Genomic DNA, 25,790 nt, shown 5'->3' on the forward strand with positions numbered 1-25,790 from the left:
GATTCGGTTCTCTAAATAACAAAATTTTGAATAATTAGAATATTTAATCAATTTATGTTTGAGTTTGGTACTATATCTTTGGATCGGTATCGGTTATGTTCCTCGGATTCATTTTTCCAAATCCTAATAATTACATGAAAAACAAATATCAACATATTTTTCAAAATATACACCCGCGCACCTGCGCGGGTCAAAATCTAGTTAGTTTTTATGACTAACGGAACAAAAGAAACACACATCTAGTAACACATAAATTTCATTTGATTTCAATTTGTATTATTATTACATAAACCAACACTACATTTCATCACCAAACATGATACAAGAATACTTATCAAAATATTTAAGCTCAACTGATCAGTTAGCTAATAGTGATAATCAGATGTATTAACTATTAACTAATTATAATTTTTAGAAAGAACCGAGAAAGGAATCAATAATTGGTCGGAGTGCCTTAAAGAGAATAAAGTAAGTCTTCTCGCTTGGATGGATGGAATCAAAAAAGACATAAGCAGATGTATTAGGACACACATATGACTTTGGATTGCACAAGACCGATGCCTCTAAGTAACCAATTCCACAACATCCCCTGCTCACTTCTTCAAACCCTATAACATACAAATATATATAAATATTGTATATATCTATACTATTAAAGCAGGATCCTATTGTCATAATTACCTTAGGGGCATGTTTCCTTCACTAACATTACATGTTTCATTAAGGGTAATTAAGTAATATTAATAACAAATCTATATTGGGTCATTATTTTTGGATCCAGCCCAAATCAAATTTCTCTTGGACCATTTGGACCTATTAAAAAATCAGATTCAATTCTCACTTTTTTTTTCCTTTGGGCCATTGAGTCCAAGTTCAAATAATTTTTTTCAACTATTCTTAATTATTATTTTTTTCTTTTCTTAATATAATTTAAGCATTCATAAAAATAATTGAATTTTTTTATTGAAAAGTATAAATCTTTATTAAAAGTATATAATTTTTAATTAAAATATTAACCCCATAATAAAATTAATTTATCAGAGTTATATCAACTTAATTCATTAAAAAAATAAAGTTTAATTTTTTTAACATAAATAGTCATTTAAAATGAAATACGATAAATAAAGATAAAATTTTTAAGTCTTTTATAAAATAAAACACAAATATATAAAAATGTGACATTTACTAAATATTTATCAATTGAAGAAAAAAACAAAAATAAACCCGCGCTTTGAAAGCGGGTCAAAATCTAGTATTTCTGTTAAAAGAAGAACTCAATTCTATTCCGGTTTGGTTACCCAGACCACCTCAAGTTTGAGTAATAGAATAGTCTTTTGACGTCAAAAAAAAAAAAAGAAGAACTCAATATCAACGGAAATTAACATCAATTCTTCAAATTCATAAATCCTAAAACTTGCATCAAAATAAAAACCCAAAACATAAACTCTTAAGCCTGAAAATTTGATAGAAAAATACTATTTTCAAATTTCTTAAATTGCAGTCTATTTTCTATCTTGGATTTATTATCTTGTTTATCCCAAAAACTGTATCCAGATTATTAATTGGTTGATGTGCTTGCTTACCGAATCTTCGATGATCAAGAATGATTTCATAGACTGGGTTGTAGACGTCGAGGTAAAAGATCTTGGACCCAAGATGGGCTAAACTTGTTTGCATGAGGTCCAATTCTTTTTGTAAGTAAAAATTGTAGTTTATGGCCACGGTGGAAAAACGGTCAATGCAACGACGGTTGGTCAAAGGTTCGCCGGAGAACACAGTTATAACAATTGGTAAACACCCAATTGGTGGCAAACCTGCCACCGTTATTATCCTTGCTCCTTCATGCCATAGATCCTAACCGTTATATAACCATCAATATAAAAGGTATATATCATAAGAAATGTAGTAGAATCAAACTAAACCGGTCGATGTCCAAAGTCCAAACAAAAACAAAGTCCAAACAAAATCGGAAAACAAAATATGGAAAAACACATAAAAATTTAGTAAGGTGCGAAATATTCCAAAAGTGTTACTAATTTTAGATTCAGGAAAGATTGCATAACTATTTGGGAAGGGATTTTGATTTTTAGAATCCTAACTAAACTTTTACTTACCTCTCATAAACCTAGTATTTGTAATATTTTGACATTTTATGAAAACAATGGTGAGATATTTCTTGTTTAATTACTGACATTTTATAATACCACAAGATGTCTTTTATTTAATTATAAATCAAACATATACCGATATACCACTCAAAATTAAGTTATATTTTTTTGTATAGCCATAATCTACAAATTATTATTACAACTAAAAAAATTTCGATATTAACATCCACAATTGAAAACATTTACAAAAAAATAAAAATATAATTACCTGGATAAATTGCTTGAGATTGTAAGTAACGAAATGCTGATAAGCTTCAATAGTGAAACTTTTCCTTCGAATTGGAATTGTAAAATAGTTTATAACGAAATCGTTGGTTCCTGCACTAACACAAAATATAGCTTCTTTTATGTGTTTTTCCATATTTTGTTTTCCGATTTTGCTCTCCAATTTTCTTTTGTATTCTCTGAAATGCTCCAGTTGAGTTGGTATGTCTATCACGTTCTACCGCCCCACCAATGAAAGCAACAATACACAATATATTAATTATTTAAAAATAGATTGATAAGCAAAAGAAAAATATCTGAAATATAAATATCACTTTCACCTTTTAGAACCCTTATTTTAATATGGTTCTATTCGTTTTTTGTGTTCAGACCATGCATCTTAATGCAAATTTTGTGTTTAGACAATGCATCTACATGCAAATACTCATGTTGTTCGTTTGAACATTATTACATCAATCATCAGTTATATGAAAGTATTACTAATAGTATAAATATTGGATATATCAAATCATCAATATTGCTTTTAACTACTGATAGATTGAAATTAAATATTTTCTTTATGGAATAATATATCACAGTGAAGGAGGCAATATATATGTATCATAACAATAAGCATTAAATAATAAACACCGACTTAATAACTGAAGTTCTTACTATATTTTGAATTTTTAAAATCTTAGTATTTTAATTTTCACATAAATGTTATAACTACAAACTATATAATTTTTTTTAGCTGTACACTTATATAATTCTTGAGGTTTTTTGGGCAAAAATTTGGCATATAATCCTTGAGTTGGAATAAATAATGGCAGAATCAGGGTCCAAATAACTATAATTATTAATTAGCAATTTTACTTGCAATGAAAATTTTAAATTGGTATATTTTATCGTATTTTAAATAATAATACTAATAAATTTTCAAATTGTTATATTATTTTAAAGAAAAAAAGATTCTACGTTAAACATAAAAAGGCTAAAACGGCTAGATGTATAACTGATTTCTTAATGGTTAGTTCTCAAAATAACAACTGGACCTGGCCATAGATAGAACTCCTATGTGAAGATGAAAAGACTTAAAGGTGATCAATAAATCACGAGAGCCGAGGGCCAAAATTAAAACTCGCTTTATTTGGCTTCAACGAGTCTACTCGCGATAATTTTGGATAATTGGTATCCTATGGTTATAAAATATACACACGCACTTAGCTAAAAATGCCAAAAGTCGCTATCTTTTTGTCGTTCAATAATGAGTGATTTAAGATGGTGTTTCTTAGTTTATTAGTTTCAGTTTTCTTTGTCGCATTCTCGAACCTACCGGCCCGTGAATAAACATTAGCTTTTCTTACATAAAAAAATTTATGAGGTTTTACAACTTTTTTTATATCTTAGAATTAAATGAAATTGGCCCAACAATTCAATGATTGGTTTTGTTCATATGATATATAGAAATATATATCCTCGAATGTAGAAGAATGTAATATTTCATATACAATAAAGAAAGTTGAATAATTATACATCATTGATTATCCTAAATTTATAGTCCTTCGAAAACGTAATTTATCTTAGATCTAGGTTTGAAACGTAATATATCTCCGTTTGGAAGTCTCATTAGCACCAAATGGTTATAGACTTATAGTACCATAAAGACGCATATATAATAAATATCGTTTCTTCTTTAATTGTGTTCTAAAATAAAATAAATAGAAAGAGAAGAGACTGGATACTAACACCAATGGTTGGAGTGAGGGGATCAAATCCAGAACCAGCTGAAGCAAAGCTAACTCCACTCATTAAGTCATTTATTCCAAGATTTGGGTCCAAATATGCTGGCACAAATTCCTTCACCCCGATGTATGAACCTGTACATATGATATTAGAGATTCACTATACAATCACGATATTTCAGTAAAACAAATAAATAGTATATGAATACTAACCGATGAAATCTGTCACCAGTCGACCATTACAAAATCTACCGGTGGGAATGCTGTTTTTGAAATCGAGCCCATAAGGTGGAAAGTTGCATTTGAATGCTGTTTCGATGTAGTTGTTATTGCCAGGATCCACGGTTGAATCTCCAAAAACCAGAATAGCTGAGACTGGTTGTTTACGTTGATGGTATGATCCGAGTGGACTAGGTTTTAAGGGTTCGAGTTTTGGTGTGGAGAGTGAGAAGATATTGAAGAATAGGAACAAGAAGATGAAAGATAAGGAAAAAGAAGAATGCGTGTGATGACTTCTCATTTGTGAACGTTTGGAATGGAGACAAATGAGAAGTTTGGTTGATACCTTCAAGTGTAAGCACATAATATAATAAAATACCCAATGTTATTTATAAGAGCATTTCCAAAAAAAATTCTATAACTTCAAATATAGAGTTTTTTGCTCTGCAAAAAAAAACTTCAAATCTTCACTACTCAAAACTTTAAATTTGAAGTTTCATCTTTTTATTTGCATTTAGGTCATTATAATTAATTAAACATCATATTTATTATTCTTAAGCATTTTTTATTTATCCTTTTCATTTTATTTATCATAAATATTTCACATGTATTTTTTAAAAATTCAAATTTAACACCTAAAATTAAATAAAATTTTTTTAAAAAGATTTATAATATTATAAAACTAGAATTATACAACAAGAATATTACACAAGAAACTAATTTAAAAAAACAAAAAATTGATACATAAAGACATCATTATTACACAAATCTAAACTATTAAAACTGAAGTACAAATAAATCTTAATCCTTAGTTTTCCACAAATATTACATACCTATGCCACCACCTTATAAATATCAACTTCCATAAAAATTGTTAAGAAATTGCCTAATATTTAACTACCTAATAAATTTAGAAGATATGCAATCATTCATTTATTTAAAAAATAAAAAATTTAATTTTGCAATCTATAAAAAACTATAAAATAGTCAGATTAATTTATTGGTTTATTAAAAATTAAATTGATCAACATGGTTTAAATTTTTCAGAATAATAAAACTAACTCGGTTATATTTAATTAATTAGCATCTTCTAATTTAATTAGTACAATAATGTATGTATTTAATTTTTAAACGTTTACAAAAATTAAAAATAAATACCCGTGCGGAGGCACGGGTTAAGATCTAGTTTAAATATTATAACAACACTAATAGTCTAGTAAATTTGCTCAGGAACCAGAAATCTCAAAGTGAAGAAGGCGATAAAGAACAACAAGAGGTGAGTCTTTTTCGGTGATTGTGAGAAAAACCGCATACCAGAAAGGTAAACAAAATACATAAATGTTGACGACTCAATGTCAAAATATGGGAAGAAGGCAAAAAATATCTTAAAAGTTATAATATGAAAAATATGAAAAATAAAGATAATTTTGATGCTGAAACCGTTAATCTTAGAATCAACAAATGCATAAATGCAAAGTTATTGAAATTCAATATATTTTTACATTAGAGACCCACTTCACTACTAGCAAGTACTGTACACACAAAACACATTATTGAAAAAACAAAAACAAAATATATTAACATATCACTACTACATATAACATAAACACCGAATAGTATTTTTAACGAATATAAGTGACCACATAATTACACCCCCCCCCCCCCCCCCCCCCTAGTTGTATATAATCACTTGTACATTGACATTTTACTTAATATAAACTATTCAATACATTCCAAATTCTCTCAACTTCGTCTTCCTCACAAGAGCTTTATTTCTGTTCAGTCTCAAATTACTAAAATGTATACTACATCTAACTTAATTTATATCCAAAACTGATTCTGAACCGAAGGTTCGATTCAAACCAAACGATCCACAGAATACATTGTAAGGATTCTATTTTCTATATTTCAAAAGGAAAATGTAATCAAGAACCGAACAGAAATGGAAGTAGTCCCATCAAATAATTATGATAGTAGTACTAATTTCTTGAAGATATATTTCCTTTTACTCAACCAAAAAATTCACAAAACAAAGTTTAGTTTAAGGAAAGAGTACTGATAACACGAAAATAGAAACTGCCCTGTTACCGTAAAAAAAAACTGCTAAATCAGAAACTATCTATTTCCATGAATTATCACATGGATCGATTAGTGAAATGCAACAACTTGTATCTGTATTATTTAGGTGAAAGCTTTAAATGTTGTAATGCTACATTAAATGTTGTAAATTGCGGGTGTTTATTAATTTCTTTTAAATTTATAGTACAGCTACTAATTTTGTATGAGGGGACCCAGAGCCGTACATTAATGCTTATACACCAAGAAGTCTGAGTTTCAATTTCCGGAGAAGACGAAATTATGCGAATTAAAGGAAAAAAGGCTTACAAGAGATCTGCAGCATGGCGCAAGGAGTACCGTCAAGCATAGATCCCATAGGACGGCTCAAGTGATGCAGCCAGGCGTGAATCCTCATACGACAGGTAGAATTATCGGCTGTAAAATCGTCGGTTGTAGAATTGTCTGTAAAATTTCTCATAGTTGTAATAACATAATTATCCAGCATAAAAAAATAATATCTACTTCTTACTAAATAACTTTTAAACAAATCTTTTGATTAAAAATTACTAAAAGGTTTAGGTACGTTGAGAACCTTGGTGATTATGAAACTATTTGAGGTGTAGAACTGCACAGACGCGTCAGAAGTTTAGCTATGGATGGAGACCTTCGAATGATGAGATTTAGCTGCTATTTTCCCATACGATAGAGATTTAAGTTATCTTTCCAATGCCATCGGTTTAAGGTCCATCTAACGGTTAGATCTAAAGTTATGCTCGATTTACTGAAGAGTGGTATGTCTGCCTCGTGAGAAGAAGTTGTCGAAGATATGAAGGAATGCCGATCGACGACACAGACTTTGTGTCGATCGACACTGATGTCAGAAGACGGGAATAACATATTTTTTTACCGACTTGGGCCCAGATGTCACCAGATATTACTAGAATACCCCTAAACGACCTAAAATCTTATTTATGTGTTTTCTAATCCATTGTTGACAGTTACACACTCTACACGCTTTCTAAGCTTTATTATATTATTTGTTCTTAGTCTTAGGTTAGGAGAGAAAAGATGAACTCCTTCAAAATCATCCTGAAACTCCTTTAGTTTTATTATTGATTTCTATTTATTCTATTTATCTATCCATTTTACGATTTTCCATGACAACTATCATGTTTAAGTAGATCACCTGCAAGGTTTAGGGATTAATTAGGGTATTGATGGATTATCCAAAATTGTAGAACTAGTAGGGTGAATTCATAATATATCCTTCATTAGAATTATTATTAATTCTTGTGTCTAGAGTAGCTAAGTAGAACCCTGAACTTAGGATTGTGGACAACTACAATAGTAGGTTCTGCATTAAAATAGATTCTCTTGAGCTAGAATTGCTAGAAACATGTGGCAGCTGATTTAGTAGGACTAGTGAATCCAATCGATCTGTTCGATAACGCTTGCCTAAGGAAGCATCGATCGACGCTAACTCAATAGCATCGATCAATCCTCGATTCGTGTTAACAAATGTCAGCTGAGACATTGGACTTAGTCAATAAATTAGACTCACGGCGACAGCCGGTCATCTTTTTCATTAGAAATCGAGTTATAGGATCAATCTTTAGCATCTATATATTGAGTTATGATAACCTGAATGAAACCCTAAGTCTAACAACCCCTATTCAATCAACAAAAAAACTCATCTATTTACTCTCCTGTTATTTATTGCTTTATATATTATTTGACCTAGCTTGATCTGAAACTCAAGTCTATTGTGTGAGATATCGAGTCTTTGTGGATACGATCCTTAAGTACTGCAATCGATCTCTTATTTGAGAGAGTTGCTCTTGGGGTAATTTGAGCACATCAATGAGCCAACCTTAGATGAACCTGATGATGAGCCTGAGTGGATGTAACTACCAAGTGACTATGAAGAAGATGATATGGAACAGACCCAAAATAAAGTTGTGTCTCTCTCAGTCCAAAAGAAGTCTAGTGACCAGAAAGAAGATCCATTTGCAATATCTGTTGGACCCATTACGAGATTAAAGTCCCATAAATTGATTGAGAAGATTGCTTGCCTTGTTCACAGCCAGGAAAGTGAAGAAGAGCAATTTATCCAAACCACCATCAATGCCAACCACTTTCATTTACCTAGTTGTCTCCTACAACAGCTAGTTTAAATATGTCTTTTTTCTGAGTTTGTGTTTTCTATGTTTATCATGCAACCTATCTACTTGTTTTTTTGTCTTTTCTTTCTATTAAGAGTATGTGTAAACTCATTCTAAATTTTAATCATCATTTTTATCTTAAACAAATTCCTTCTTTGGTGATTCAATTGTTCTCTGAACAACCTGATTGTGAGGTGTGTGAACCCAAAACAATCAACAAACTCTCTAGTTGACTGGTATGTCAAATCCAGAGAACCTGAAAGAGGTTAACCTGAGGCCATTATGAAACCTCAAAAAATCCAATGAATCCTTCCACCCATTCAACCATCAAATCGGAGGAAGCTAGTTAGCTGGCCGATCATCTATCAATCTTAATCAACCATTAAAACATCAATCAACATGTCTCTGTTAGGTCCAACAAAACCAGAGTATAAATTCTTGGGAAGAAGTCATTACGTGGTATCAGAGCAACCACTCTGTTGATCAACCAGTTATGAGTTCAATTTCAATCTCTAATCTATCAGTCTGCAGCTTTCTGGGATTTCAAGTTCTGTTCTTTGGGAATTTCGAAATTCATCTCTTATTTCTACATTTTTCTATTCTTATCAATATCTTTTATGTCTATTTGTTTGCAAGTGAGCCAAATCTGATTTGAAAAGAAAGAAAAATCATAATATCCCTAGGAGAAATCAAGTTTAGCCTAGGAGAAATCAGACTAAAGTTTGGTAAAATCACTTGCTCATCCAAAATCTTGCAATCTATCTATCTTTTTTTTTCTCTTTGGAGCTTTGAGTTTCTGTACTTTCACTTGATTGAGTTGGTTACAAAATTTTGAGTCACCTTCACCATAAAATTTTGAGAGAACAAAAGGAAATCGTGAGAGAGAGAAAGAGAGAGTTATGTGATTTACTAAAGTTTGTTGATTTTTGCAGGAACCATGCTAGCTGAAATTACCAAGCATGTTCAGGATAATCTAAAAAGAAGAGAAGATGAAGCTAATGATTTATTCTATGGTACTAGACGGCCTAGAAACATAGCTACTGATCGACCTACAAGAAGAACCAAAAGAGAAACCAGAGCGGATGATTCAGATGATGCTTATTCATCTTCGGGAAAGAGTGATGTTAGATCAAGAAGGAACTATAACCCACAAACAAAAAAGATAACAACCTGGGTAACATCAAGCTGAGAATCCCACATTTCCTTGGTCATAATGACCCTAATGCTTACATGGAATGGGAAAGGAAGATGGAGTTAGTTTTTGAGTGCCAAAACTACACTGAAGAGAAGAAAGTGAAGTTTGATGCAACTGAGTTTAGTGAATACACATTCAACTGGTGGGAACAAATTATGCATAAGCGAAGACATAGTGGAATTGCACTAGTTACTTCATAGTATGAGATGAAGACCCTCATGAAAACTAGGTTTGTTCCAAGTCACTATGGCAGAGATCTTCACAAGACCCTCAGAAGGGTGACACAGAGAACTAAGAGTGTTGAAGACTATTTTCAGGAGATGGAAACTCTCATGATTAAGGTTTTCAGCGAGGCTTGAACAGAGATGTTCAGGACCGTCTAGAGATACAAGAATTCAACAACATGGAGGAGATCACTTTAGTCCCACTATAACCTCATGAAATTCACCTTGACCATGTCCAACTGAAAAGAAAAGGAGAGGCCGACAAGGACCATAAGGTAGGGAACTCCAATTTCTTTATAAAAAATGTTGAGGTGAAGAGAAACATGAATGCTCAACAAACTATGATTTTGTTTGTTTACAAGAGAACACTAACCTCATCTTCTGACATTGCACATGCTATTCTGAGTGAGTTTGATTTCATTTTGCAAGAGTATAGTGATGTCTTTGCAGACGAAAATGTGCAAGGTCTGCCTCCAATCCGTGGCATAGCACATCAGATTGACTTTGTTCCAGAAGCTTCTTTGCCAAACAGACCACCCTATCGTTCCAACCCTATAGAAACCTTGGAGCTTCAAAGACAAGTTACTGAACTTATGGAGAAAGGACACATAAGATAGAGTATCGGTCCTTATGATGTTCATGTACTACTTGTTCTAAAGAAGGATGGAACATGGAGAATAGACTATCGAGCCATCAATAATATCACGGTAAAGAACATACATCTCGTGTCTCGTCTTGATGAAATGCTAGATGAACTTCATGAATCCTGCTATTTTTCTAAAACTGATTTGAAAAATGTGTATCATCAGATTAGAATGAAAGAGGGAGATGAATGAAAAACTGTTTTTAAAACAAAACATGACTTGTATGAATGGCTTGTGATGCCTTTTGGTCTAACAAACGCCCCTAGCACTTTCATGAGACTAATGAATCATGTTCTGAGGTCTTACATAGGGTTGTTTGTCATGGTTTAGTTTGATGACATCTTAATTTACAGTAAAAACTTGTCTGATCATGTTGAACATTTGAGAAAGGTTTTAGATGTCCCAAGGAAAGAAGTCTTGTTTGCTAACTCTAAAATTGCTCTTTTGGAACATATAACCTTGTTTTTTTAGGTTTTGTTGTGACTTCTCAGGGCATACATGTGGATGAAAAGAAAGTGAATCTCATAAAAGACTAGCTAACTCCTAAAACCATGGGAGTAGTAAGAAGCTTTCATGGTTTAGCTAGATTCTACAGGAGATTTGTGAAAGATTTTAGCACCATTGCTGCACTTCTCACATAAGTGATCAAGAAAAATATAGGATTCACTTGGGGTTCAGCTCAAGAAGAAGCCTTCAATCTGCTAAAAGGAAAGTTGACTAATGCACCACTTCTTATGCTTCCTGGTTTTGTGAAAACTTTAGAAATAGAGTATGATGCTTCAGGTGTAGGTATTGGAGCAGTTCTAATGCAGGAAAAGAAACCCATTGCTTATTTCAGTGAGAAGCTTGTAGGTGGAACTCTGAACTATCCAACATTTGACAAAGAGCTCCATGCTCTGATCTGTGCACCCCAAACTTAGCAACACTATCTCTGGGTCAAAGAATTTGTAATTCATACCGATCATGAATCCTTGAAATACCCGAAGGGTCAACAAAAGCTCAAAAATATACATGCCAAATGGGTGGAGTTTCTGGAAATATTCCCTTATGTCATTCAGTAAAAACAAGGTAAGGAGAATGTGGTTCTAATGCCCTTTCTCGTAGATACACTCTTCTCTATATTTTGGAAACTCAACTTCTTAGTTTTGAACAGATTAAGTCATACTAGGAAACTGATCCTGATTTTAAAGAAATATATTTTAATTATGATAAATTTGCTGTAGAGAAACATTTCAAGAATGATACATTTTTGTTATATGAATCAAGACTGTGTGTTCCTAACTGTTCTATGAGAGATTTATTTGTTAGAGAAGCACATGAAGGAGGATTGATGCATCACTTTAGCATTGACAAAACTTTGAAGAGTTTGCAAAAGCACTTCTACTGGTCGAGAATGAGAAAAGATGTGGAAAATTTGTGTAATGAGTGTGCTACTTGCAATTAAGCCAAGACCACAAACTAAACCAAAAGTATGTACATGCTTCTGCCTTTTCCATCATTCTAACTTTGTTTTGGTTGATAGGTTTTCTAAGATGACTCATTTCATAATCGGTCACAAAATTGATAGAGAGATACTAAGTTTTTAAATCATTTTTAGAAAACATTGTGGGCTAAACTTGGAACCAAATAGTAATTTTCTACTACTTGTCTCCACAAACTGATGGACGGACTGAAGTAGTAAATAGATCTTTGTCTACTCTTTTGCGTGAAATCATTAAAAAAATCTTAAAATTTGGAAAGATTGTTTACCTCATGTTGAATTTGCATACAACCATTGTATTCAAAGGGCTACTAAGTTTTTTCCATTTCATATTGTTTATGGGTTTAGTCCTTTGAGTCCTTTGGATATGATTTCTCTGCCTTTGAAAGAACAAGGTAACCTTGATGGCAGCAGAAAGCTGAGTTTGTTGTGTCTTTGCATAAAAAGGTTAAGGAAAATAATGAAGAAATGACAAGGCAGTATGAGGAGTATGTCAGCCAAGGAAGGCGTGAACTGATCTTTAACTCTGGAGATTTGGTGTGGATGTATCTCAGGAAGGACATTTCCAATTGAAAGACAGTCTAAACTGATGAAAAGAAGAGATGGCCCCTTCAACATCCTTGAGCGAATCAACAACAATGCATACAAGATTGATCTTCAAGGTAAGTATTCAGTGAATTCATCTTTCAATGTGTCTGACTTGGCTCCTCTTCATGAAGATCACTTGGATTTGAGGACAAATCCTTTCAAAGGAGAAGAGGACGATGCAATCAAGGAGGAGACAACCTTAGGAACCTCATGATGAGTCTAAGTGGATGCAACTACCAAGTGATTATGGAGAAGATGATATGGATCATACCCAAAATTAAGATGTTTCTCTCTCAGCCCAAAAGAATTCTAATGACCAGAAAAAAGACCATTTTCAATATTTGTTGGGTCCATTACGAGATCAAAGTCCAAGAAATTAACTGAGAAGATTGCTTTCCTTGTCCAGAACCAGTAAAGTGAAAAAGAGATATTTGGCCAAACCACCATTACGCCAACCACCTTTATTTACTCAGATGGGTCCTATAATAGCTAATTTAATTATGTCTTTTTTTGAGTTTGTGTTTTCTATGTTTGTCATGCAACATATCTACTTGTTTTCTTGTCTTTTATTCTATTAAGAATCTGCATAAATTCATTCTCAATTTTAATCATCATTTTTTTATCTTAATCTCATTTCATTTCTGGTAATTGAATTGTTTTCTAAATAAATTGATTGTGAGGTTTGTGAACCCAAAAAAATCAACAAACTCTCTAGTTGACTATTGTGTCAAATCCAGAACCTGAGAGAGGTTAACCTAAGGCCATTCCGCAACCTCAGAGAATCCAATCAACCCTTCAACCCACTCAACTGTCAAATCGAAGGAAGCCAGTTAGCTGGCCGATCATCTATAAACCCTAATCAACTATCATACCATCAATAAACCTAGCCTAGTTTGATCCGACAAAAATCAGAGTGAAAATTATTGGGAAGAAGTCGTTAATAATCTAGTTTTAAGAACACCTAACAAGCATAAACCAATGCTAATCAGGCAAAAAACATCCTAAATATCTACCAATCACCCTAATCCACTTAATCCATGAACCACAAGGTGACAACTCACTAATCTCCATGAGAAGTCTTAAACACATGTAGGGTTTAAGGCTAATCATGTTAATGAGTAAGATAAACATAATACAAGATGATATACTTCATTAAATGATAAAAAAGTTCAAGCTTTTCTAAGATTAAACAAAGTCTTGAGAGAAAATGAGATAGATCTAGGGTTTTTCCTAAAATAGTATATATAGGTTACTAAAATTAGCTGGGTCAACCCAATTAGCATGGATTGACACAAGATAATTTGGATAAAAATTGGTAAAAACATAGTTGCAACTTTTTTTAAGTGTCGCAGTTGGCTTTTGAAATGTACACAAGCCGCTGCAGACTGCCGCTGCAGAAGGCGGCTGTGAGCATCCGGCTGGCTTTTGATATGTATGGAGGCCGCTGCAAAGAGCCGCTGTGAGCATCCAGCTGGCTAGGGAACATGTACACATGCCGCTGGAAAAGACCGTTGTGGTTCTTGGCACGGCTTGCGGATGACTTTTGCTTGCATCGGTTACACGACACTGCTGCGTCTTCCCGATTCAGAATCCACATATTTTCATTTTCTTGAAGTTCATGCCACTCTGACATTTAGGCTCCAGTTCGTTTCATGACCAAAGTCACTCTTTTTGCCTTAAATCAGCTTTATATGCTCCAAATTCACCAAGTTGGAATTTTACGATCTAATAGGGACATATGCATGGAAATTCAATCTAATGTTGTCTAAATGCTAATCTAAATGATCAATATGCATACTAAATGGATGACTAAATCAATAAAAACAAAAGATATCAATAACCACCAAGTATTCGTTTGAAAAGTGTAAAGGACCCTCTGAGCATAGTCGGGGTGGAGCTACGGAAATTTGAAACAAACAGTGGTTTTAATTTGAAAAACTTTTTTTTGTCACAATGGATTGAAATTCATTCAAGGGTTGGTATACAAAGACTAATACATAAGCTGAATGAACAAGGAAATATCATCAGCAGTTAAATCCCAAAGAAAGGAAGCTAGAACCCACACACAGGCAACTAAAAAACCATTGAAATACTAAACTTGTTGGATCTGTGTGACTTAAATCTCTGTGTACTATTAAAAGCCCAGCACTCGTGGGTCGGACGAAGTCCTTTTAGGTTTAGGAAAAAAAATTTTTTTTATATAAGTATGTATTCCTAAAGGATAAAGGAAATCGGGTTTTGAAGATGCTATAAATATGGATCTAAGGGTTTGTAAGATTATTCATTCACACAATAATAGTAAACCCTAAACGGGTATTTGCCTCAATATGTTTTGTTCTCTATTGTCTTCTTGCTTAATTTGTGGTTGTTCATAACAAAACTTGATGACCTAAGAAACTGAATGTTCTAAGACAAAGAAGAAGACAAATACCAAGGACCTTAGACTACCGGAGGCTTCAAAGGCACATCCAAACAATACGAGGACAGGCGTCCGATTAGGATTGACCAACAACACAAGGACTGCAAGACAATCAACCCGAGAGATAGAAAATGTCCATCCGCTAGAATTCACAGCAGAGCAACGAAACATGCCTCATAACCAAACCTTTTCACCGAGGAGAAGTCAAAAGCATCACAAGGGACCTCGGGACGCTTCACCGTTGAAGAAAAAAACCATAGCCACAAACCTCTTCAAGCAAAGCCAGAACCATGTAGAGAAAGCCATAACCTTAAAAGCACTACCTGAGAATTCAACAATGGAGAAGAGAATCCAAAGTCGGAATAGAAGCACTTGAACATGCCCACGCATACACCCAGTTGTTTACCCAACCGAGAATTGAAATCTCCAAAGCAACGGTGAGCAACAAAAGAGCTAGAGTTGAAGAAGGCTAGAAACGACGTCAGCGAAAGCACCTGCAATGCCCCTTCAGCTATGCCGCACCGTCAACAGGTCCTCGACCTGACATATGGCGCCAGACTCATCTCTTAACCCAACTCTCCAAACCAAAACCTCACCTGAAACTAAGAAAAAGATTTGGAGACACTCCTCAACAAAGAGACCCAGACTAGCAGAGAACACAAAAAGAAGCACATAAAATCAATTCGACTAAGCTCCAGCTACCACCACAACTGTCTTCTCTACAAAGCCTCTTTCAACGGACAGAGACTTAAGAGACACAAGTTACCAGTCATCCTCGGAGTGGTCACAAACGGGGAAGACATAGGCTCGAGCTTGACCACTAACCTTCAATGGCTCTAGAACCGGCTTGAACATCACACCACTACCGCACAGAAGCCGACGATCCCACCACCTAGCGAATCTAGCACCGAGCCAAAGCACACCAGAACCGAAACCAGACCATCGATTCCCCTCTTAAGCCCAGATCTGAAACCACTAACAAAAAGTATGACCTTTTTCCGAAATTAAAACCGTAGAGTTAAAGCCTATGATGATACATGACCGCCAGTATTTAACAACTCCAGTATTTAACAAATAACATCAAAGTTTTTTTTGAAACTGTTGGTGCATAGATTGAAAATTTTGTGTTTTTTTGGTGTTGACATGGGCCTAGTCAAAATCCTTTATGGGCTACGCAAAGAAACCCTTAACCAAATGAATCAGAAGAAACCTTAAATGAACAACTCGGTTAAACCAGATAGACCTGGAACAAACCGGAGCCAGAAATCCTAGATAAACAGACGCACTAAAGCATCCAAAACATAGCCGCTAGAAACTCCATGACCACCGTCGCCTGAGAAAACCACCGACAAGGCCTTACGGCACAGAAAACCACCGCCTAGGGATGCCCTCGTCAACACCGGCACAGAAGACCTCCGAGAAGACCTTAGGGAACAGGAGCCTCCGCCTGGGCAAGAAACCGCCTGAAAAGGAAGTGGAACAGCAGACCTCCACAGAGCCGCAATAGAGAGACACCATCGCAACCTCAAACCCCACCCGCCAAATTCGCAAAACCAACATAGCTGTCGATGAAGAAAAGAAGCTTCACATAGTCCACAAAGCAGACAAGGAAGAGGAGGGAGAAAAGAACGCAGATCTGGTCCCCAAGACTAGAGGTGTCAACTGGGCAGACTGACCATGGGCTAGCCCAGTCAAATTCATTTTGGGCGGGCTATGGACGTGCCCAATTAATAACTGGTCCAACTGGACAAAAGACCAATTGGTACATGGTCCAGTTGGGCGAAGACCAAATGGACAATGGGTGTCCATGGGCTTCATAAAACATGATTTCATGAGTTTAATAAAAGAAAACATAACTTTACAATTTAACCCAAAAAAACAGTTTTATCGTTAAAATAAAAAATTAACGATTTTGACGGAAAACGTAATTTCACAATTTTGACGGAAAAATGAATTTCATAAATTTGGCGGGAAAATTTAATTTTTCGGTTTTGGCGGAAAAACACAATTTCTCGGTTTTGGCGGGAAAACGCAATTTCTCAGATTTTGTCGGGAAAACATAATTTTTCGGTTTTAGCGGGAAAATTCAATTTTTCGGTTTTAGCGGGAAAACACAATTTCTCGGTTTTGGCGGGAAAACACAATATCTCAGATTTTGACGGGAAAATACAATTTCTCGGTTTTGGCGGAAAAGCACAATTTTTTGGTTTTGGCGGGAAAACGCAATTTCTCGGTTTTGGCGGGAAAACGCAATTTTCCGGGTTTGGCGGAAAAACCCAATTTCTCGGTTTTGGCGAAAAACGCAATTTCTCGGTTTTGGCAGAAAAAAACATAATTTCTCGGTTTTGGCGGGAAAATATAATTTCTCGGTTTTGGCGGGAAAACGTAATTTCTCAATTTTGGCGGAAAACGCAATTTCTCGGTTTTTGCAAGAAAACGTAATTTCTCGGTTTTGGCGGAAAAATAAAAAAAAAATTCGGTTTTGGCGGAAAAACACGATTTTTCGGTTTTTACGGAAAAATGATTTTTTTCGATTTTGAGAGGAAAACATTGTTTTACAGTTTCGACAAGAAAAAAATTACTTTTATAATTTTAGAAAGTAAAAATAATTTCAAAATTTTAGAAATAAAATCTAAACTAATAATTAAAAAATAATTATAAATATTATTGGGTGTCCATAGGCATGCCATTTGGACATGGTCTTTAATTGGTCTTAGATATTTGTTGGACCATTGTCCAATATGGACCACCCATTACTGCCCAAAACTGAAATGGTCCAAATGGTCATGCCCAATTGGGCCATGGACGGACCATTTGACAGAGCTACCCAAGACCACCGCAGTCCGTCCCCAAGAAAACACGCAGAGCTGAAAAGACATCAGGCCATATCTTCGCCTCAGACGACAAAGCCAACGAGAGAGGCTAAGGGAGAACACCTCATATCCTTCCTAGAAGACCCAAAAGGAGCCTCAAAGAGCCACCTCGCATCCTCCATTGCTACACGAAACAACCGGATGGGTTACCTGAATCACCGATTAAAGGAATCTTCCTTGATGAAGCAGTGAGTTAGGCACCATCTCCGATCCTCTCACATCTGAAAAAGGGTACAGTGATGGAAAGGCGGCGTTAGAATTAGGGTTTGCTCAGAAGAATTTTGCAACGATTGGGCTTTTAACAACAAGAATTTTGCAAATCCCATATATATTTTGATACTTGAAATGTGTATATATTCTCGTTCAAAGTGCACGAAGCGAATAGTATATCATTTCCAAAGTTTCTAGCATTTTTTTACTTCCTTGAAATTCATAATCTTATCGTTAAATAGAATAGATGTGGTTAATGCAATATACACAGTTGTATCCGAAACTACTTTTTTAGTAATGTAATGACAAAGTGATTCATAATTAAAAAAAAATTGCTGGTGTACGAAGACAATTGCTAATAGTGAAAGAATTCGATTATAAATAATTTGGTGTTATTACTAAATTTTTTTACTAATCATGTCAATACCATATATTAATATGTGCCTATTGTTTAGTTATTAAAATTTAATGATTAAAATTAATTATTAATAAAACTTAAGACTAAACTGTAAAATATAAACTTTTCACAACAAGAAAATTGTCATATTGCAATAGTGATATTTTGTTGCATTATGCTAATATATTGTTGCAAATATTAAATTGCAAAAACAAAATGAATTTTTTAACTTTTTGTTGTTTGGATATTGCAAATTCATGTTTGTTGCATTTACGTAGCAACAAATTGAGTTGTTGCTATTAATGTCATATAATTGCAACAATTTTTTATAACAATTTTGTTGTAAATTTACAACGTATTTGTGCAACATTAATAATGACAAATCATTGATACGTTAAATATATAGCAAATAATATAACAAATTATTGCAATTTAATAGTATTAATGCAACAAGACATTTATAAAATATTTTGGTATAAGTAGACGTATGGATGCAACTTAAATTGTTATAAAATTTTCTATATAAATTGTAGCGAATGTTGTTTTAATTTTTTCGATGCAATTTATTTTGAACTATATATTTGGTGCAAATATTTAGTGAGGAAAGTTATCATGGTTAACAATTAATATTTCAATAAAATTAATATATTGTTAAATGTGTTGCAGTATTTTGTTATAAAAATATTAGATGGATTGTTTTTTACAGTAAATATATTTGATAACACAAAAGCCAAATAACTAACTTTATTAAATAAACTTAAATATGAGAAAGTTAAACAACGCATCAGCAATGATAATTTGAAAGCTAAAAAACATAACAAAAACTTAGAAAAATAACTAAACCACAACTGAGACTTAATTGTTGACACTTGTGGACAAAAGATAGCAGCCAGCTCGTGTTTATGAGGTTCCAGCCCGTTTCGATCAGACATTCGACTCTTAGAAGCTTTTTTTTATTTTCCTTAGCTTTGTCTGTTTCCCAGTAGGAAACCAAATCTTTGTAGAAATCATCAGGGATCCAATATGGCTGCTTACCTCTTTCTTTCACTCGGCTAATCATATCTATCCGCTTTGTTGCAGCACATTTGCAAAACATCTTTCGCACCTCAGATTCAATCAAATGATTCCAAGAGAACTTGCTCTGAGAATGTATTATAAAAGAAAAGTTAGAGTGCTATAGATTAGACTAAAACTATATTTGCCATCCGGAGATGAGTTGCTCCTTGGTTGGGCTGCTCCTTGATTATGACCCTCATGTTCCACAATGATCCATTCACTTTGGAAGGACTAAGAACACATAAGACATTCATTGGTTGGGGTGCTCCTGTATTATGACCCTCATTTGCCATCTAGAGATGAGTTGCTTTCAAAGAACTACGTGAAGTTTACAGAATTATTAACAGCACTGTGTATATATATAAATATGAAAACAATAAAATCTAAACCTCTTGCTATTGGATAATCCATATCTTTTTAGCATAATATTCTCTAAACAAACTAAAGTCAAGCGGTAAATGAAATATAAGGTGGAAACAACATTTTACTAAAAAGTAAAAAAAAAACAATTTTGAAACACCACTAAAAAGAAAAATATTCTAGTAGTTGCAAACTCATTCCGCGTGAAGCATTTAATAAATTTTCAAGGGAAAACTGTTTTTTTAGAGCAAAAAAATGGTAACTATGTCCCTTTAGACTAATCTATATTTTGTTTCATATTTTCCTATAACACCCTTTAATATTTTTGAAAATAAATTTAATAAATAGTTTTACAAACAAAAAAAATTTGAAAATAGTAACTTTTGATAAAATACCTATATGAACTTAGTGATATTTTTTCCAGTTTTAAAAAAGTTAAAATTATAAATTTCATATTATGTTCTAAATAAAGTAGAAATGACATTCTACGAAGTAGAAAACGAAATCCACTTTTTTCATTGAATCTACAATGTTTAGAATACGTGATCTACGTAAATAGGAGTATTCTAAAAATATTTAGAATACACATTCCGCGCTTAACCTATCGTTCTAAAATCTTTAGAAATCAAAATCTACACATTAATATAAATCTAAAACACGTAGAAACCGACTTCTACAGATTTACTATAAATCTAAAACATGTAGAAATCAAAATCTAAACATTACTATAATTCTAAAAAACTGTAGAAACCGATTTCTACATATTAGTTGTATTCTACGGATAAGAAATCAGTTCCTAAAAATATGGAAACAAAATATTTGGGAATATTCACTTTTATATATTGAAAAATAAAATCAATTTTTTTTTAAAAAAATAAAAAAACGAAAAAGGAATAAAAAATTACAATTTTCAGGGCATTACTGCCATTTTGAAAAAAATTAGTCTAATGGGACATAAACTAGTATAGATTAGTATAAAGGGACATAGTTACCATTTTTTTGCTCTAAAAAAACAATTTTCCCAATTTTCAAATGAAAAACAAAAATATCTATCTATACTATTAAAAGGAAAGAAGTTTTAAAAAATCTACCTATAAAATGTTACTGCACCCTTTTATTAACTAACAATATTTTTGGTCTCACATAATATTTTCCTAATTATCTCTAACTATATGGTAGTGTTAACTATACCATAATATTAAAGCTGTTATCGATTCATATTAATAGTATAACACATTAAATAATTACATTTTCTAAGTATATTGATCACCGCAGCAATTACTTATGTTTCCATGAAATTCATATACATTTAATAGTATAATATCATATCAAATAAAACCGATCATATACATTTAATAGTATTACACATCGTCAAATAAATACCATTTCTATATATGATAGCAATGACTTCTATCCCCAGCCAAAAAGCTCTATAATTTTTGGTTTTTCTTCTTTGACCTACATCATTAAGAAACAGCAATAAACAACCTAGAACATGTTCTTCAAATCGAGTTACAAAAAAAAAACATAGTCTTCAAATCTCAAAATTAAAAATTCAACCAACGAACACCATAGCTTCTTCTTAAAACTACTAGGGATTGGCCCGGGCTACGCCCGGGATTCCTATTTAATTTCTAATCTTGATTATATATTTTGTATGTATATTTTAGTATATAAACAAAGTTATTATTACAATCCATGTGTTTTACAAAATTGAATTTTTAATTTTTGTTATTGAAAATTATATGGGGGAATTCCAATTATTTCCACCAGTTTATTAAACAATTATAAATCCAACCCCTTAATACTAAACTCTAAACACTAATCACTAAAATCTAAATTCAAATTTTAGTATATTTTTGATTGAAGGTATTTTTGAAAAGTGGTACTTAACTTGTGGTATTTTTAGCAATTTCTCAAAATATATATAAGATGACGATCTGTAGAAATATTTATTTTCATTTATAATTTTTGTTCCGAATTAGTTTTAAGCAATTTAATGAACTCTTCTCTATCTCTCTTCCCCCCTGATTAAATCAACAATACTATTTTTTTGTTATGTTTTATTATTTTTATAACCAGCGGTTTATAAAATTTATAATATTTTTCTATAGCTAGAAAACTTACAACTACATCGATAAAAGCTACAAACTAAATTCTTACTACAAATTTTCTGCATTATAACCAAACTAACCAGACCCATGATCATAATATTATTTTATCTTGTAAAAGGTTCATATAAAATATTGTTAAATATACTAATTTTCTTAGAACAAAACAATGTTTTCAGTTTAGATTGTGGTTTTACTTCAGTTCGGTGTTTTCAACCAAGCCATATTAAACATGTCTAGATCGTGGTTTTACTTCAGTTCAGTGTTTTCAGTTTCGTTCCTACATCTTACCTTCGAACCAAATATAGTTGACTTTGTGGTTAACAATCCCTAGACTAAACCACCCTATGGAAGGCGCTCATGCGGCTTATGAGTTGCTCATGTTTATAAACCCTCCATAAAAATTATATGATGTGATTAAAGTTGTTTCAGAAGAAAGTGTAGATATAAGTTTTTGAGTATCGTTAGAAGTTTGTTTACAAAGGTATATGAACTAAGATGCATTTGGATTTATGCTTTTGTTGTTTGTTTGTGAATAATCTTTTACATACCAATAAACTATTACTACACCGAAGAAAAAGCTACAACAGAGAACCTTACTGCTTTTCAATTTGTACTTAAAAGAGTTTTGTGAGCTTGTTCATTCTTTGGCTCAACATTTATATCTCACATCGCCCGTTTGTGGTTTTAATGCCTGCAACTTTGCCGATGCCCATAAACTTAGTAAATTGTAAAACATGAGGTCAAAAATGTGAGAATGAAAGACTTTTTTAGGTTAATACATCAGGAAAGGTAGGTTTTGGTATGCAAGGACGTAGGCGTTCTCTGAAACGGTTACATGTTATATTTCCTGGATACATCATACATCCATAGTTGTATTTTCTGGACACTTGCATACTTTACTGAACTTGAGGACCAATTGACGTCACTCTCACGCAACCTGCAGTGGAAATAGTGTAAGATGTTTGACAAAGTGTGTGGAAGTAATAAGGACATCTTATCGCTGTAGGTTCTGACTCATGGAAGAAGCTCTGACCCCGCTTTGATTGTCAAAGTAGAAATGAGTCGCATAGGTTGCATTAAGGAATAGGTGACCTGCAAGCAGAGCCTACTTAGATCAATAAGATGTTCAGATGAACAGTTCATAGACAGAACATGTGCAGCAGAAAGGATATACCACTTGGATTTATGCATGTGGCAAGAACGATTTTAGGATCCACACCAGCCTGTTACATTGATGGTGCTCAAATGGAATGTCGGTTATTTTCATTAGTAGTTTTGCGGGATGAATGTTATATATATAAATTATTTTATATAATTTAATAGTTAAAGTAATTTATAATATTTTAAAAAATTAAATTGTCAATATTTTTTTAAATTTTTTATCAAAAAAATAGTTCAAAATACTTTCAAAATTAAGATATTTATGTATTTTCTTATACAAATGGTTCAAATGTATTTTTTTATACAAATAGACTAATTTACTTTATTTTATAGTATTTACTATTTAGTATTTACCCTTTGTTTAGTTGGGCTTCGATGGAGTTGAAAATCAATATTGTAGTCCAAGTAATTAATCCACAAAATAACAATCGGGTTAAGGATTCGGATTATCCAATTCGTCGATCAGAATCACACTTGACTGTTACCCGCCTCGAACGACGGCGACGAAAGAGGACAGAGACTCCTCGTCTCTTCGACGGAGATAATTTAACTCAGGATCGATCGCCTCGTTCGTTCGTTGATCGTATTCTCAAAGTCGACTCGCGTCTACTCTCTAATTTCACAATTCCATCTCGGCTGAATGTAAGCGGAAAAGCTTTGGATTCTCTGATTCCGTGTCCGTGTTATGGACGCTCCTCCCAATCCCAAGCGACCTTGCCATGACCCTTCTTCGGTCAAAGATCCCAGCTCCCTCCATCTCGCTCCAGGTTTCAACCAAAGCAACGTGGATATGACCATCTCCTCTTTCCTTTCCTTGTCGGACTTGCCTTTGTTCTCCTCCTCGCCACTCTCCATCGGCTGCTCTTTTGATCGAGTGCTTGATAAAGTTGTTGATGCCTCCGATTATGATCGTTCCACAACTCTATATCCTGGCCTCATTTACTTTTCATGAGTGATGACGATGTCTCATGTAAGCAATGCATAATTACCTTTAGACTCAAAGATGGGCTCTCTTTTTACGTTTATATTCCACTTGCATTGCCATAGCACCACCCTCACTCCATTAGGAGCTATGATATCCCCTGGCTACACAATAGTTATTGTGCTTAATAGGCAAGCAAGGAAATATAGCAACAGAGTCAAACAGAAAATGATTCAATTATCTCATAAAGAAGGCATTGAAGACTCCATATCTTTCTCAAAATCATCATACACTTTTGTAATATTCAATACATAAACTGCATTTGACAAACTTTTATCCAATAAAAGCTAAAACTCAAACTCAGACCCACCAATAACTAAAAGAACCAAAACTCTTAACCATGTGCCACAGAAGGGATATACCTCTTGGATTTATGCATGTGGCAAGAACGATCTTAAATCCACACCAGCCTATTCCAATGTCTAGTGGTGCAGTGGGCTAGCTTTTCCGTCAAACACACTGAGAGACTGTTATTTCCTTGCATAATTTTCTGCAATTGAAAGTTGTTCTTATGAGGTTAACTTCAGCTATGATGTCTGCAACTAAAAGAGCACAATGTTATTATGAGATGAAAATTAGATTAGAAAAATGGGAAACATGCTTAAACCAACACAGACCTGAAACTCTTTGGGCTATGTATCTATACATTCTTAATTATTATTCTGATTGTCTCCACCTATATCTCCAACCTAATTTTCCATGGAAATTTAACCGCAATACAACTTTACAGAAGGGTAAGGTACAAAAAAAAATTTAAGATATGGATCACTCACAACAACAACGAATTTGTTCTTCGGGTGCTCTTTTCTTGAAAGTCTGACGGGAACAATAAGAAAAAACAGAACAATAAAATCAAAAGGAAAGGAAAAACAGTCACAACAAATAAAAGGTTTTAAACTATTATCAAAATAGAAATCAAGGTCTGGTAGTTGAATTGACCCGAAGCTGAAGAGTTGAGCAGAGTAAGAAGCGAGACCATTTGATCTGAACCAGTCGGATCTCAAACAGAGACTGGCTTTCAAATCCGCAAGCAGGGTGAAGAAATTAGCAGGGATGATATTTGTAGTTTTCGTAGATAGGGTGGTCTTCATCGCTGCAACCATGCCAATTTATAGGAGAGCTTTAGCCGGTTACATATGAAGAGTCTCAGCTGGATTTAATGGTACGTAGTGGGGCTAGTGGAATGAAACATGTTAATGGTGGGATTAATGGATCAAATAAATGGAAACTTAAGGCGTTTCAGGATGTTCATCGGGTGCGGCTTCGTCAAATGATTACGACGGACATATGACCTAAACTGATTTTTGTTTTCTCTGACAACACATTGGGCCTAGAAGAAATCATGATAAAGCCCAAATAAAATAACACAAAACAATTTTTTTTGGTTTTGTTCGTGTTTATGGAACCCAATTTTGATAACATATAAACTTTGGACGAAGCCCACACGTTGAAGCCTATCTGATGTGTAAAAAAAAAGAAACATCCTGATTGGCTGATTTAATTGCTGACGTGGACAGCTTCTCTGATGCTC

At 33.5% G+C, this 25,790-nt stretch overlaps 1 protein-coding gene and 1 long non-coding RNA gene across 13 annotated transcripts; both read right to left on the bottom strand.

Moving 5' to 3' along the window:
* Positions 1–238: 238 nt before the first annotated feature.
* On the bottom strand, positions 239–4,699 carry LOC106381692 (GDSL esterase/lipase At5g45960). The gene is made up of 5 exons (XM_013821617.3): positions 4,331–4,699; positions 4,122–4,252; positions 2,377–2,610; positions 1,584–1,854; positions 239–608 (listed from the first exon to the last, which is right to left on the bottom strand). The coding sequence occupies exons 1-5, from the start codon at positions 4,635–4,637 to the stop codon at positions 412–414; spliced, it is 1,140 nt and encodes a 379-aa protein (XP_013677071.2). The 5' UTR covers positions 4,638–4,699; the 3' UTR covers positions 239–411.
* Positions 4,700–22,854: 18,155 nt separating this feature from the next.
* Positions 22,855–25,638, bottom strand: LOC106370889. 12 transcript variants are annotated; one of them, XR_007324726.1, is made up of 7 exons: positions 25,033–25,546; positions 24,877–24,948; positions 24,622–24,795; positions 23,632–24,363; positions 23,291–23,339; positions 23,150–23,208; positions 22,855–23,053 (listed from the first exon to the last, which is right to left on the bottom strand). It is a non-coding gene; the product is annotated as an uncharacterized LOC106370889 (long non-coding RNA). The 12 variants fall into 12 exon arrangements; XR_007324720.1 differs by having other exon boundaries at positions 22,855–23,208; positions 23,291–24,363; positions 24,622–24,749; positions 25,033–25,548; XR_007324729.1 differs by lacking the exons at positions 22,855–23,053; positions 23,150–23,208; positions 23,291–23,339 and having other exon boundaries at positions 23,529–24,363; positions 24,622–24,801; positions 25,033–25,075; positions 25,199–25,638.
* Positions 25,639–25,790: the final 152 nt, after the last annotated feature.

This window comes from Brassica napus, chromosome A2 (genome assembly GCF_020379485.1).
Source record: "Brassica napus cultivar Da-Ae chromosome A2, Da-Ae, whole genome shotgun sequence".
NCBI classification, from domain to species: Eukaryota; Viridiplantae; Streptophyta; class Magnoliopsida; order Brassicales; family Brassicaceae; genus Brassica; species Brassica napus.

Bases quoted from the DNA above. Each gene is read 5' to 3' on its own strand.
- LOC106381692 (XM_013821617.3), bottom strand. From the start codon at position 4,637: ATGAGAAGTCATCACACGCATTCTTCTTTTTCCTTATCTTTCATCTTC. The intron at 2,611-4,121 runs GTTAGTATCCAG...GTGGGGCGGTAG, and splicing joins CCCTCACTCCAACCATTGGT to AACGTGATAGACATACCAAC. The intron at 1,855-2,376 runs GTAATTATATTT...TATAACGGTTAG, and splicing joins ATCTCAAGCAATTTATCCAG to GATCTATGGCATGAAGGAGC.